Source organism: Mandrillus leucophaeus, unplaced genomic scaffold (assembly GCF_000951045.1).
Source record: "Mandrillus leucophaeus isolate KB7577 unplaced genomic scaffold, Mleu.le_1.0 Scaffold215, whole genome shotgun sequence".
Classification (NCBI taxonomy): Eukaryota; Metazoa; Chordata; class Mammalia; order Primates; family Cercopithecidae; genus Mandrillus; species Mandrillus leucophaeus.
In genome coordinates this window covers 254,913-268,292 of record NW_012102199.1, presented here as the reverse complement: position 1 = coordinate 268,292, position 13,380 = coordinate 254,913, and the positions used below count along the sequence as shown (strand labels likewise).

At 47.2% G+C, this 13,380-nt stretch overlaps 1 protein-coding gene across 1 annotated transcript; it reads right to left on the bottom strand.

The window, feature by feature from the left end:
• Positions 1–1,285: 1,285 nt before the first annotated feature.
• Positions 1,286–11,344, bottom strand: CASP14 (caspase 14, apoptosis-related cysteine peptidase). Its single transcript, XM_011980571.1, has 7 exons — positions 11,085–11,344; positions 7,569–7,641; positions 5,941–6,090; positions 5,614–5,839; positions 4,317–4,433; positions 4,058–4,161; positions 1,286–3,606 (listed from the first exon to the last, which is right to left on the bottom strand). The coding sequence occupies exons 2-7, from the start codon at positions 7,593–7,595 to the stop codon at positions 3,502–3,504; spliced, it is 729 nt and encodes a 242-aa protein (XP_011835961.1). The 5' UTR covers positions 7,596–7,641; positions 11,085–11,344; the 3' UTR covers positions 1,286–3,501.
• Positions 11,345–13,380: the final 2,036 nt, after the last annotated feature.

Below are 13,380 nucleotides of genomic sequence, written 5' to 3'. Positions count from 1 at the left end.
GGAAAGATATTAGGGTAGGGGTTGTCAAACCTTCCCTGTAAGGGGCCAAATAGTAAATAATTTCAGCTTTGTGGGCCATATGTTGTCTGTTCTAACTACTCAACTCTACCATTGTAGGGTGAAGGCAGCCGTAGCCAGTATGTAAGTGAATAAACATTCCTGTGTGCCAGCAAAGCTTTGTTGATAAAAACAAACTGCAGGCTGGATCAGGTGAGTGAGACATAGTTTTCTGACCCTCATATTCAGAGACTCCCAGAATCATTGGGTGTTTGGATCGCAGGTTGGCACATAAGTGAGTGTATAGAACTCAGTGCATGCATCTCCCCAGATTTCTTGGCCCTTCAAACCCACCTCTGCGTTGGCCGCTTGGTTTGCCATTTCCGTGGATAAAGCCCCAGTTACTGCCATGGCTAGATCCCTGGGTGTACCACATAAGATGACCATAGACAATTTACTCCCTAAGGTGGAGGTTCAAATGGATCAGGAATGATGTACTCATGCCAATGGGCAGGTGTCAGCTACCCGAGTGCTCAGAGGAGAAAGGCTTTGAGGTTACACTTGATTTCATTAGGAAAAATAGATGTGATTGATTAGTCATGTCTGCCATGGGCACCAGGCTAGAGAGAAGTGGCACACTTGCTAAATGTCTTTGATGCTGTAACTAGTCCACCTCCAATGTCCCTTATAGTTCTGAAAAGTGACATTTCTGTGTCCGCATACTTCCTTGGAAACATTCTGGAGATGGAACAATTATGTCAAAGATAGTCATTCAGCATGAAAATGTGACGTGTAACTTTACAAATTCCCAACACGTCTGTTTTTATGAAAGAGACAGGAACTTGGTGTGGTGGGTCACATCTGTAATCTCAGCACTTTGGGAGGCCAAGGCAGGAGAATTGCTTGAGACCAGAAGCGTGAGACCAGCCTCAGCAACATAGTGAGACCCCATCTCTACAAAAAAATAAGAAAATTAACCAGGTGTGGTGGTGCGCACCTATAGTCCCAGCTAGATGAGAGGCTGAGGTGGGAAGATTGCTTGAGCCCAGGAGGTAGAGGGTGCAGTGCGCTATGATGGCGCCACTGTACTCCAGCCTGGGTGGCAGAGCAAGATCTCATCTCTTAAAGAAAAAAAAGGAAAGTAGACACAGGATGAAGCTCCTGATTCTCCATTCGTGATAGACACACCTGGGAGGAAGCCGGCCGCTGGGAAAATAGAAAGTAAATCTATAACTCCTTTCATATCAGCCTCACAGTTTCAGCACAGAACAAAGATTTCAACACTTTCTTTCAAAGTTTGACAACTGTTTACTGAACACTCATTATGCAGATCAAGGGCTTGTTCCTTGCCCTCCAGAAGTGGTCATTTCCAGCATATAATCCTGGGTGAGAGGGCAGGACCAATCAGAAAAAAGAGAGGAAATGGCTTTCTGGAAAAAGTAGGGGTGGGAGGCAGTGGAAGAGGGGTAAAGAGAGAGAGAGGGCCCTCCAGTTTGGGGGAAATGGTGATAGCAAAGGCTTAGAGGCAAGGGTGAGTAAGAGGACATTAGCCTTGTTGAAAGAGTGACGTCATGGTGGAAGAGATGGGAGATGAGTTTAGCTAAGTGCTGGTAGATGGCAAAATTGGAAGGGTGTGAGAGATCCTGATGTGTGGTTTGACTTTGGTCTTTATTTGATTGATTGATTTATTTTGGAGACCGGATCTCACTCTCTCACCCAGAGCTGGGATGCAGCGGCATGATCATAGCTCCTTGCAGCCTCAAACTCCTGGACTCAAGTGATCCTCTCACCTCAGCCTCCTGAGTAGCTGGGACTACAGGCATGTGGCACCATACCCAGCTAATTATTATTACTTTTGGTAGAGATGGGGTCTTGCTGTGTTGCCCAGGCTGGTCTCTTAAATCCTGGCCTCAAGTGATCCTCCCACTTTAGACTCTCAAAGTTGGGATTACAGGTGTGAGACACTGAGTCCAGTACCCTGGTCTTTAAATCATAGGGTATGTTGTGTCTTCTTGAGTGTTCCAGGGAGATGACTGTTATAGATGGTATGGAGGACACATGAAAAGTGAGATGGAAAAGCAGAGAGGCAAGGGAGGAAGTTGGTTGCGAAGATGCAGATATGAGAAGATGAGGACTTGAGCCCGCACAGTAACACGTCAGGGAAGAGAAGACCAGCATGAAAGTTGTTTGAAAATCAAGCTGGACTGGTCATGGTATCTAGTGGCATATGAAGGATGCAAAAAGAGAGGGGTCATAGATTAACTGCAGAAATCTGAACCTGGGATCTGAGGTTGAGGATACCAGGGAACGCTTGGAGGAGTAACCAGGAAGAAAAGGTTCATCTTTAGCCCTGAGTTTTCAGTGATGCTGGATGTACCCATAGGTTATTTGAGCAGGAAAGGTCAAAGCTGGGGATGGGGAGATACAGGCTGTAGAGCTGGAGGACAGTGAAGGCGATCTGACTTCCAGCCTGGTGCTGCAAGGTTACCTGGAGGTAACCTTGGTTGGTGGTTATTGAGAATTCCTAGAAACTTCCAGAAAGCTCCTACCTTGGAGGTAGGGAAAATTTTTATTAGGCATCTTCACTAATTAGAAAAGTTTTCAGATGGATCAAGACTTAGCAGGTTGTGGAAAGGAGGCTGGGCTGGAAGTCAAACCTGGTCCTTGCCTCTGTGTTACTGTATTGCATTTGACAAATTATTTAGCCTCTCTGGTTAGGAGAGGTTAAATATAATGCTGTCTGCAAAATAGCAAGCTGACAACAGGGAATTTGCCATAGCTCCAACACGCTCTCATTCATAGTAGTTGAATGCAAGAATAGTTGAATGGGTGGATTTCATTGAAGAGAGGGCAGAATCCAGGGTTTCAAGGGGAGGGGTGTTAGGAGGAACAGATCCGGAAAGGCGGAGACAACTTCGTTATCTAGAGAGGCCATGAGCTAGGAAGAGAGTGGAGTTAGGACACCAACTTGCTAGCCAAGGAGGAATGGTTTTGGAGAGAAAGAATGGTTCTTGCCTTACTAATTCTCCAGGGTAAAGGAAGGAACTGGAAGTTGGGAATGCATTGGCCTCAGGAGGAGGTTTTATCTCCAAGTGAGATGCGGGAGCCAGCAGAGGTTGGACTGGGGTAGGAGGGATTGAGTGGGCATTGGTTTGTCTGTGGAAGATCTTTAGCGCTATCCAGTTTCTGCTTTGGGAGGAAGAAAGAAGACCACAGGAACAGAAAGTGGGATAAGTGAATGCACTCTTAGGTCTCTTAGGTTGCATTAATAAAGATAGAAAGTCCAGCCTGAGGGAGGTGACGTTAATGTTACCACTGCCTTGTGCTAAGTTCTGGCTGGCTTGCTCTAAGAAGGACAGGGGGACCTGCATGAGGGGTGTGATGAAAAAGAAACTGGGTTTAGCCTTGGGAAGAGAAGATCTTAGGGAGTGGTAAGAGCTGCCTCTATATTTCTGTGAGACAGAAAGAGAGCTGGAAGGAAAGCTCCTCCCTGTCTTTCTACTTCTACTGCAGATACAGCCGTTTCCGGAGGGTGCTTTGGATTTCAGGGTTCGTTTTCTTTGCTTGTCCTTCCTGAACCATCTCTGCTTCTGCCATCCGCCGGGTCACCTGCAGCAACAGGTATGGTGAGCTTGGAGGAGTCAGTGTCATGGACTTATTGGGGGAGGGTTAGGGAACGGGGCAGGTGGGTATTCTTCATAAGAGACCTTTATGGTCTGCTCCTATACCATAGTTTGTATGGAATCCTTGGCTGGGCTTTTTTTTTTCTTCTTCTAATTTGCAATAAAAACATATAAACATTAAAAGAGAACAGTTTTCCCAAACATTGTTTATATCCAAGGGGGGTTTGTTTATAGAAATTTATCTCACATACTGTGGGTTTTAAGAGTCCCTGCATTTGGGAAAGTTGTTGGAAAGTGGGCATCTTAGTTTCTGTATTGAGATCTGGGTTGGATTTGGGGCTGAGGGAAATGGAGAGGGGTTAGGAGGAGGCTTAGCCTCCTCTGCCTGCACCTTGCTTGGCCTGGGTGGTGGTTCCAGCTACCTTGTGTCAACTCACCTCTGTCAGGAGCTCCAAGATATGTCCTTTGCCCTTCGTGAACACATCCACCAGGGTCTGGATAAAGCACGAGCCTTTCTGATCATGTCGGTAGGCGATGTATCCTGGGAATTCCAGAGAGGTGAGTTCGGGGGAGCTTCAGAGGGTAGGTAGAGGAGATCCTGGAAGGGGGTGGGTCCTGGAGGAGAGGTTCAGGGGTCGGGAGCGGCAGGTGACGGGGAATAGCAGAGGGAGCCCTGGGCCAGCTGGGCACTCATACCCTCCACCGTGGAGTAGACGTGCAGGGCATCTGTGTATGTTGGGATGGTTTGGGGGCTGTCTTTGGTGACCATCAGAATCTCATCTTCACCTACTGTTTCACCAGGATCCTTATGTTCTGAAACAACAAGAAGAGGAGGAGGCAAAGTCAGAGAGAAAGGTAAGGAAAGGGGCCGGGCAGGGTGGCTCACACCTGTACCCCCAGCGTTTTGGGAGGCTGAGGCAGGAGGATCACTTGAACCTGGGAGTTTGAGGCTGCAGTGAGCCATGATTGCACCACTACACTCTAGCCTGGGTGACAGAGTGACATGTCGCCTCTTGAAAAGGAAGGTAAGGGCCGGGTACGGTGGCTCACGCCTGTAATCTCAGCACTTTGGGAGGCTCCTGAGGTCAAGAGTTTGAGACCAGCCTGACTAACATGGCGAAATGCCATCTCTACTAAAAATACAAAAATTAGCTGGGCATGGTGGCATGTGCCTGTAATCCCAGCTACTTGGGAGGCTGAGGCAGAAGAATTGCTTGAACCCAGGAGGTGGAGGTTGCAGTGAGCCAAGATCGTGCCATTGCACTCCAGCCTGGGCAACAGAGCAAGACTCTGTCAAAAAAAAAAAAAAAAAAGATGGTCTGGTGGTATGCCATGTGCAGTCGGGCTTTTTAATTTAATTTAACTTTTTAGAGATGGGGCTTGCTTTGTTGCCCAGATTGGAGTGCAATAGTGTAATCATAGCTCACTGCAGCCTCTAACTCCTGGGCTCAAGTGATCCTCCTACCTCAGCCTCCTGAGTAGCTAGGATCACAGACCCATGCCACCATGCCCTTGGCTAATTTTAAAAAATTTTTTGTAGAGCTGGATTCTTGCTACATTGCCCAGAAGCCAGTCTTGATCTTCTGGCCTCAAAAAATCTTCCCGTCTGGGCCTCCCAAAGTACTGGAATTACAGGCATGAGCCATGGTGCCTGGCTTCAGCTGGGGCTTTGGATCTGGGACTGGCTTGGATAAAAACACAGACTTGGTTGGCATGGTGGGAGGCTGAGGCAGGAGGATTGCTTGAGCTCAGGAGTTTGAGACCAGCCTGGGCAACATAATGAGACCCTGTCTACAAAAATTAGCCTGACATAATGGCAGGAGCCTGTAGTCCCAGCTATTCAGGAGGCTGAGACAGGAGGATGGCTGGAGCCTGGGAGATGGAGATTGCAGTGAGTTGAGATTGCACCACTGCACTCCAGCCTGGGTGCTGTCTCAGAAAACAAAACAGAAACAACAAACCAGAGACTCTGTGCTCTTGGATCTGTCCCCACCTCCTCGACAGGCCTGTATGATGTACACCTTGGGCTTGGCTCGCAGGGCCTGGCAGTTCTTGTTGTTCAGGGCCTCGAAGAGATTGTCCAGCTTGACCATCTCCCCATCTTCTCCCTTGAGGAAGCCTTCCCTCCCGTGAGCCATGAGTACCACGAAGGCACAACTGATGGGATCTTCCCGGGAATCGATGGCCTGCTGGAATTTTTCCAGCTCTTCCTGGAATTGCTGGAGTGAGAGGAAGAACCAGACTCAGCTGGGTCCTCATAGCCCACACATCCGACCTAGTACCTTTCCCCCAACCAGGCCTGGAGTAGGCACCCCAATACCTGGGCAGTGGGGTCTCTTTTCATGGTGCTTTCGAATCTCAGCTGCCGAAACATGTATTCCAGAGCATCCAGGTCTTCTTCAGAACCTTCCCGGGCTTTGGTGACACACAGTGTTAGGGCCAGGCGGGCACCTGACATATCATATTTCTCCTGGGCCAAGAGATGACAAAAATCAGCATGGGGAGGTTTGAGGAGAAGCAGATATAGTCAAAAGAGGCATGCAGGCTGGGTGTGGTGGCTTATGCCTGTGATCCCAGCACTTTGGGAGGCTGAGGCGGGAGGATTGCTTGAGCCCAGGAGTTCAAGACCAGCCTGGGCAACATAGTGAGACTCTGTCTCTACAAAAAAATGAAAAAATTAGCTGGGTGTGCTGCTGTGCGCCTGTGGTCCCAGCTGTCTTGGAGGCTGAAGTGGGATGATTGCTGGAGCCTGGGAGGTTGAGGCTGCAGTGAGCCATGATCTTGCCACTGCATTCTAGTCTGGGCAACAAGTGAGACCCTGTCTCAAAAACGAACAAACAAAACAAGAGAGGCTTGGACTTAGGGTTGCCAGGTATAATACAAAATGCTCAGGTGCATTTAAATTTCAAATAAAAACCAAGTACCTTTTTAGTATAAGTATATCCCAAATATTGCATGGGATATACTTATACTACACAATTATTTGTTGATGTGAAATTCAAATTGAATTGGGTATCCTTTATTTTTAGTTCCCAAATACAGCAACCCAACCTGGGGTCCAGCTCTATTCTAGCTTGGTATGAACTTGGGGGAAGTCAACTGCCCCCATCTGAGCCTCAGTTTCCAAATACAGACAATGAGTGTGTGTGTGATTTTGAAGATCCCTTCCAGTTGTCATATTTTGTGGCTTTGCAAGTCTCCTCATCCTCCCCAAGAGTGTTCTGAGCATTCCTCTATTACTTCCTCACTTGCAGAGGTCTCAGAGTTTTGGAAGCCAATACTGAGATCCCATCTGAGGAAGAAGAATATTGGGGGTCAACATTTCTTTTCAGAACAGAAGCAGGGTACTGAGGACCACAGTGATAAGAACTTCATCTTTTAAAACATCAACATAAGCACTTTGGGAGGCCAAGGTGGGCGGATCATGAGGTCAGGAGATCGAGACCATCCTGGCTAACACTGTGAAACCCCATCTCTACTAAAAACACAAAAGGTTAGCTGGACATGGTGGTGGGCACCTGTAGTCCCAGCTACTCGGGAGGCTGAGGCAGGAGAATGGTGTGAACCCGGGAGGCAGAGCTTGCAATGAGCCAAGATGTGCCACTGCACTCCAGCCTGGGCGACACAGTGAGACTCCGTCTCAAAAAAAAAAAAAAAAAAAAATCAACATAAAATTGTATATTGCAGGAGTTCTCAGAACCTTTAATGTGTTGAGAAGAACTTGATCTTTGGCAACAGATGTAGCTGTGTTTGACTGCCCCCAGCCCCCAACCCAACTTGGGTTCCATCTCTGAGTCCTTTTTTGCTGTTTGATTAACTACAAAGTACCTCCTACCTCTGAGTTCAGGTCAGAATTTTTCCACTCCCTCCACTCTTTCCAAAACATTAAGATCCTCACCTTCCTTCTCCTCGTATGATCACCCTCCCCTCAACCTGCATCCAGCCTACCTCCTCCGAAGACCGCAGATTGCTCATTTCTCCTTTGGTTGTGAGCCCCAGCTCTCAGCACCCTTGTCTGATCCTGGAGGTCAAGACAAGATAGGTTAAAGGTTTCTAAAGGGAGGTCGAAGGGCTCAGGGGACAAACTCTTATGCATCTGGATTTTTGAGACCAAATAGCACTGCAGTGTTGGAGATATCGTCTGTGGACAGATCTGGGCAATAGATGATAATCCATGAAGTAGTAATATATCGCCCCTAGAACGACAATTTCATGGTGTCTTTCATTTCTGGATGTCTTCTTCAGAACTGCTGGGCCTACCCCACAATCCCGCCCCCCGAACCCACCAGAAAACTTCCTATGTCTCCCTTGGGTCATTCACCAGCTTGTGATGGACCGAACTTCCCCCTGAAAGCACTGGAATGAGGAGCAGGGCAAGTGGCCCGTGTGTTTCCCTCTTCTACCCAGGAGATGACGGGCTGGGGAAGCCATCTCAAGGAGATGCCTTGGAGGAGCATTTAAAAGGAGAATGTCATCAAAGTGGGGAATGCAACTTTGATATTATCTCACTGGGTCTCCAATATGAAGGGGTCAGTCCACCTCCCTCGCTCTTCCTTGAGTCTGAATGTCTGTCCCCGTTCTCTATGCTCATCTCCGAGTCCTGTTCTGTTCTCTGGCTGCACAGACAGACTTCTGTCATACTCTTGGCATTTCCCCATCTCTTTGCCTTTTCCTACACTTTCTCCTCAGTAGGGAATGCTTTTTTTGTCTTTTTTTGTCTTTTCTTTCTTTCTTTCTTTTTTTTTTTTTTTTTGAGACAGAGTCTCTGTCACCCAGGCTGGAGTGTAGTGGCATGATCTCGGCGCACTGCAATCTCTGCCTCCAGGGTTCAAGCAATTCTCCTACCTTAGCCTCCTGAGTAGCTGGGACTACAGGCACGCACCACCACGCCTGGCTAATTTTTTTTTTTTTTTTTTGAGACAGAGTCTTGCTCCGCCGCCCAGGCTGGAGTGCAGTGGTACCATCTCAGCTCACTGCAAGCTCCACCTCCCAGGTTCACGCCATTCTCCTGCCTCAGCCTCCCGAGTCACTGGGACTACAGGCGCCTGTCACCACGCCCGGCTATTTTTTTTTTTGTATGTTTAGTAGAGACGGGGTTTCACCATGTTATGCCTGGCTAATTTTTTGTGTTTTTAGTAGAGATGGGGTTTCACTGTGTTAGCCAGCATGATCTTGATATCCTGACCTCGTGATCTGCCCACTTCAGCCTCCCAAAGTGCTGGGATTACAGGTGTGAGCCACCGCACCCGGCTGGGAATGCTTTTTTTTTTCCTATCAAGATCCTTCTTTGACAATTTGGGTGGCATAATATCTGCTGTGCCTTCCCCCATCATCCATCCACTCATCTATCTTTTTATCCATCTGTCTATCCAGTCACCCATCAATTCATTCATCTATCCATCTACCATCTGTCCATTAATTCATCCTCTATCCATCCATTCACCCACTCACCCATCCATCTATTCAACCATCTGTCCATCTACTTACCTATTAATCAGTCATCGCATCCACCCATCCTTCCATCCGCACATCTATCTAGTCATCCATCAATCCAATGTTACATCCATCAATTTATTCATCAACCCATCCACCAGTTTATCTTTCCACTTACCTATCTATCCACTCATCCATCCATCCATCCACCCACTCACACATCTATTCATCCATCTGTCCATCTACCCGTCTATTAATCAGTTATCCCATCTACCCATTCATTCTTCCGTCAGCCCATATATCTACCCATCCATCTATCCATCTATCTGTCCATCCACTTACCCATCCAACCACCCACTCATCCATCCATCCATCCATCCATCCATCCATCCATCCATCCATCCATCCATCCATTATCTCTCTCTGTCTTCAGTCCCTCCATCTATTCTATCTTCCACCCATCCCATCCATTCACTTATCCATCCACCCACCCACTCATTCATTCATCCATCCATCCATTTATCCATTATAATCTCTCTCTTCCATCCCTCCATCTATTCTGTCTTCCACCCATCCCTCCATCTAGCCCTCCCTTTATCCATTCCTTCATCCATAATTTCTTATCTTCCATCTATCCGTCCACCTGTTTAGTTACCCATCCACCCACCCACCCACTCATCCATCCATCCATCCATTCACTTAACCATCCACCCACTCATTCATTCATCCATCCATCCATTTATCCATTATCTCTCTTTCTTCCATCCCTCCATCTATTCTATCTTCCACCCATCCCATCCATTCACTTATCCATCCACCCACCCACTCATTCATTCATCCATCCATCCATTTATCCATTATAATCTCTCTCTTCCATCCCTCCATCTATTCTGTCTTCCACCCATCCCTCCATCTAGCCCTCCCTTTATCCATTCCTTCATCCATAATTTCTTATCTTCCATCTATCCGTCCACCTGTTTACTTACCCATCCACCCACCCCACCAGTTTATCTTTCCACTTACCTATCTATCCATCCATCCATCCATCCATCCATCCATCCATCCATCCATCCATCCATCCATTATCTCTCTCTGTCTTCAGTCCCTCCATCTATTCTATCTTCCACCCATCCCATCCATTCACTTATCCATCCACCCACCCACTCATTCATTCATCCATCCATCCATCCATCCATCCATCCACCCACCCACCCACGCAACCACCCACCCACCCACTTACCCAGCAAATATTTTCTGGGTATCTATTATGTGTTATGCACTTAGAATCCATTAAGTAAGACAGACATGCTCCCCGACCTTCTGTCCTTCTAGTCTGTGACAGAAATGAATATTAAATATCTCTCTCTGTCACACACACAGAGCAAGTGCTGTGACGAAAGAGGAACCAAAGATTGTGAGGGAGGAAGTGGAAGAAGCATAGCCCTGGAGCCAGACAAATCAGAACCAAATCCTGCCTCAGTCCCTTCCCAGCTGTGTGCCCTTCGGCATCTCACTCTCCTCTCTGAGATTCGATTTTCCCATCCGCAAAGGACCTGGGGAGAGCTCCAGGTGCGTAACAGCAATGGCAACCCAGGTAAATTTTATGATCCCTCTTGACCTCCTGGAACTTTCCTCTTCCTTCTCTGTACTCTCCCAGCTCTGCTTGTTCCTACTTGAATTACAGCAGTGTTTTTGGTTCTTACTCTCATGGCTGAACTGGCAGCTCAGCTTTCAGGACTGAAAGCCCGACTTCATTATCTGTCTCCATCACGGCTAAACAGTGTGGCAGGGAGCACAGAGGTGGTGTTGGAGAGAATTTGCTGAGTAAACAAAGAAGAAAGAGATGAACAGATGAAAGAAAGAGTGGATGGATGGAAATTTCTTCCGTTCTGCCAAAACTGGCCAGAGTGTTAATTCATGAAGGGAGAGGGAACGTGTGTGTGTATGTGTATGTGTGTGTGTGTGTGTGTGAGAGAGAGAGAGAGAGAGAGAGCACGAGAGAGAGAGGCTAATATCCACCAAATCACTTACCGACTCTAGAGGCAGCTGTTCCTCAAGGCCAAGTTCAAGCTCGCTACTCTGCTAGTTGCCAGTACAGAGCTGGGCACCGAGGAGGAGTCAGGCCCACGTGCTAATCTTGGAGAAGGGGCTGACAGTGTGGAATCTCCCGGGGTTTCTCCTGAGAGGCCTGGTCTATGAATTGGGTGGCACAATCATCTGGCCCTTTATTGCCAGTGAGTTTTCTTTCACCCAAGAAACCTCAGGACACACCCTTGGCACAGCTGTGGTGTGGAAATGGAGCCACCGCCAATGGGATGAGTGATCACAAGGCTGAGTGGACTCCCTCTGGCAAAGGTGGCCTAGGCAGAGCGTCTAAATTATCCAGAGGTCTGTGCCAGCCCAACCGCAACCTCTCCCAACCCCCATCTCATAGCCAGCTCATCTGGTTATTATCATCATCACTGTGCCTAGTTTATTCATTTCACCTTCCACTGTGTAGATAACACCGTCTTCACTTACTTATTATCTCATGGAGTCTTCAAGAGTCTGGAGAGATCAGTATTGTTGTTCCTATTTTGCACGTGGGGAAACTGAGGCTCATAGAGGTGAAATGACTGCTCAAAGATCAGTAATTGGCACAGTTGGCATTCAAACCTATAAGGGGTGAGGTGTGGTGGCTCACGTCTGTAGTCCCAGCTCTTTGGGAGGCCAAGGCAGGAGGATCACTTGAGGTGAGGGATTTGAGACCAGCCGGTGCGTAGTGAGACCCTATCACTAAAAAAATAAAAAAATAAAAAGACGGCATGCACCTATAGTCCTAGCTACTCAGGAGGCTGAGGTAGGAGGCTAGCTTGATCCTAGGAGTTTGAGGCTGCAGCGAGCTAAGATTGTGCCTCTGCACTCCAGCCTCAGTGACAGAGCGAGACTCTATCTTAAATATAAAAACAAACAAGCCCTAAAAGGTTCTGGCCCAGTTGCCTTAACTGATGCATCACGTTGATTCCTCTTTTCCCCCTCCTCTATTGTTTTTCAGTCATTTTATTTAATTTTATTTTACTTATGTTAACAGTGAAACCAAAGGCGAACCTGATTAAGCCCTCCAAACTTAATCTACCTTGCTTTTAATTGCTTACGTGCTTTTAATTGCTTACTTTTAATTGCTTACTTGTAGTTGATCCTAAAAGCACAAGTCACGTAGTCAAATAATGCATAACTAAACTCCCACTAGCTTCCTTACAGATAACATCTCTGACCGTGGGTCACTATAGTAATGGGTGCTTAAAAAGTTATTTTTCGGGAACTAGGTAGGAGGTAGCTGTTGTTTAGTTTAAGCCAGTGGAGATCACTGACCCTTCATCTGGACCTATGTGAGTAGCAGACAATCAGAGGGCTGTAAACTCCACCCTCAGATCATGCTAAATGCTATTTTCTGCACAAATGTCCTATCTAAAGCCATGTAGCTCAACCATGCTTGCTCAGAAATCCTGATTACCTCGCCTTCCCTACCTGCCAGTCATCTTTCTCCGTACTTTAGACCACCCTGTTTTCTATTCCATGAGTACCCTCAAACCCTATTTTTGGGGAGGAGAATTTGAGACCTGTTTTCCCACCTCCTCGCTTAATTGCCTCATGATGAACTCTTTCTGCACAATCCGTCATTACAGTGATTGGCTTGCTGCACAGAGGCAGAACAAACTTAGTTCGATAGCAACAGCTTAAATGAGATATAATTTACATATTATACAACTCACCCACCTAAAGTGTCCAATCCAGTGGGTTTTAGTATATTTACAGTGATGCAGCCATTGCCACAGTTCATTTTGGAACATTTTGTTTTTTCTTTTTTTGGAGACAAGATCTTGATCTGTCACCCAGGCTGGAGTGCAGTGGAGCAATCACAGCTCACTGCAGCTTAAAACTCCTGGCCTCATGCGATCCTCCTGCCTCAGCCTCCTGGGCAGCTGGGACTACAGGTGTGCACCACCATGCCTGGTTAGTTTTTTCCTTAAGATTTTTTGTAGAGACAAAGTCTTGCTATGTTGCCCAGGCTGGTCTCGAACTTCTGGCCTCAAGGGATCCTCCCCACTTGGCCTCCCAAAGTGTGGGATTATAGGCGTGAGCCACCACACCTGGCTCATTTTAGAACATGTTTATCACCCAGTACCCTTTAGCTATCACTCCCAATCCCTCCATACATCCTAGCCTTAGGCAACCACTAGCTGACTTTCTGTCTCTGTAGGTTTCCCTGTTCTGGATATTTCACAGAAATAGAATCATATGCTATGTGATTTTTGTGTCCGGCTTCTTTCATTCAGCATGATATTTT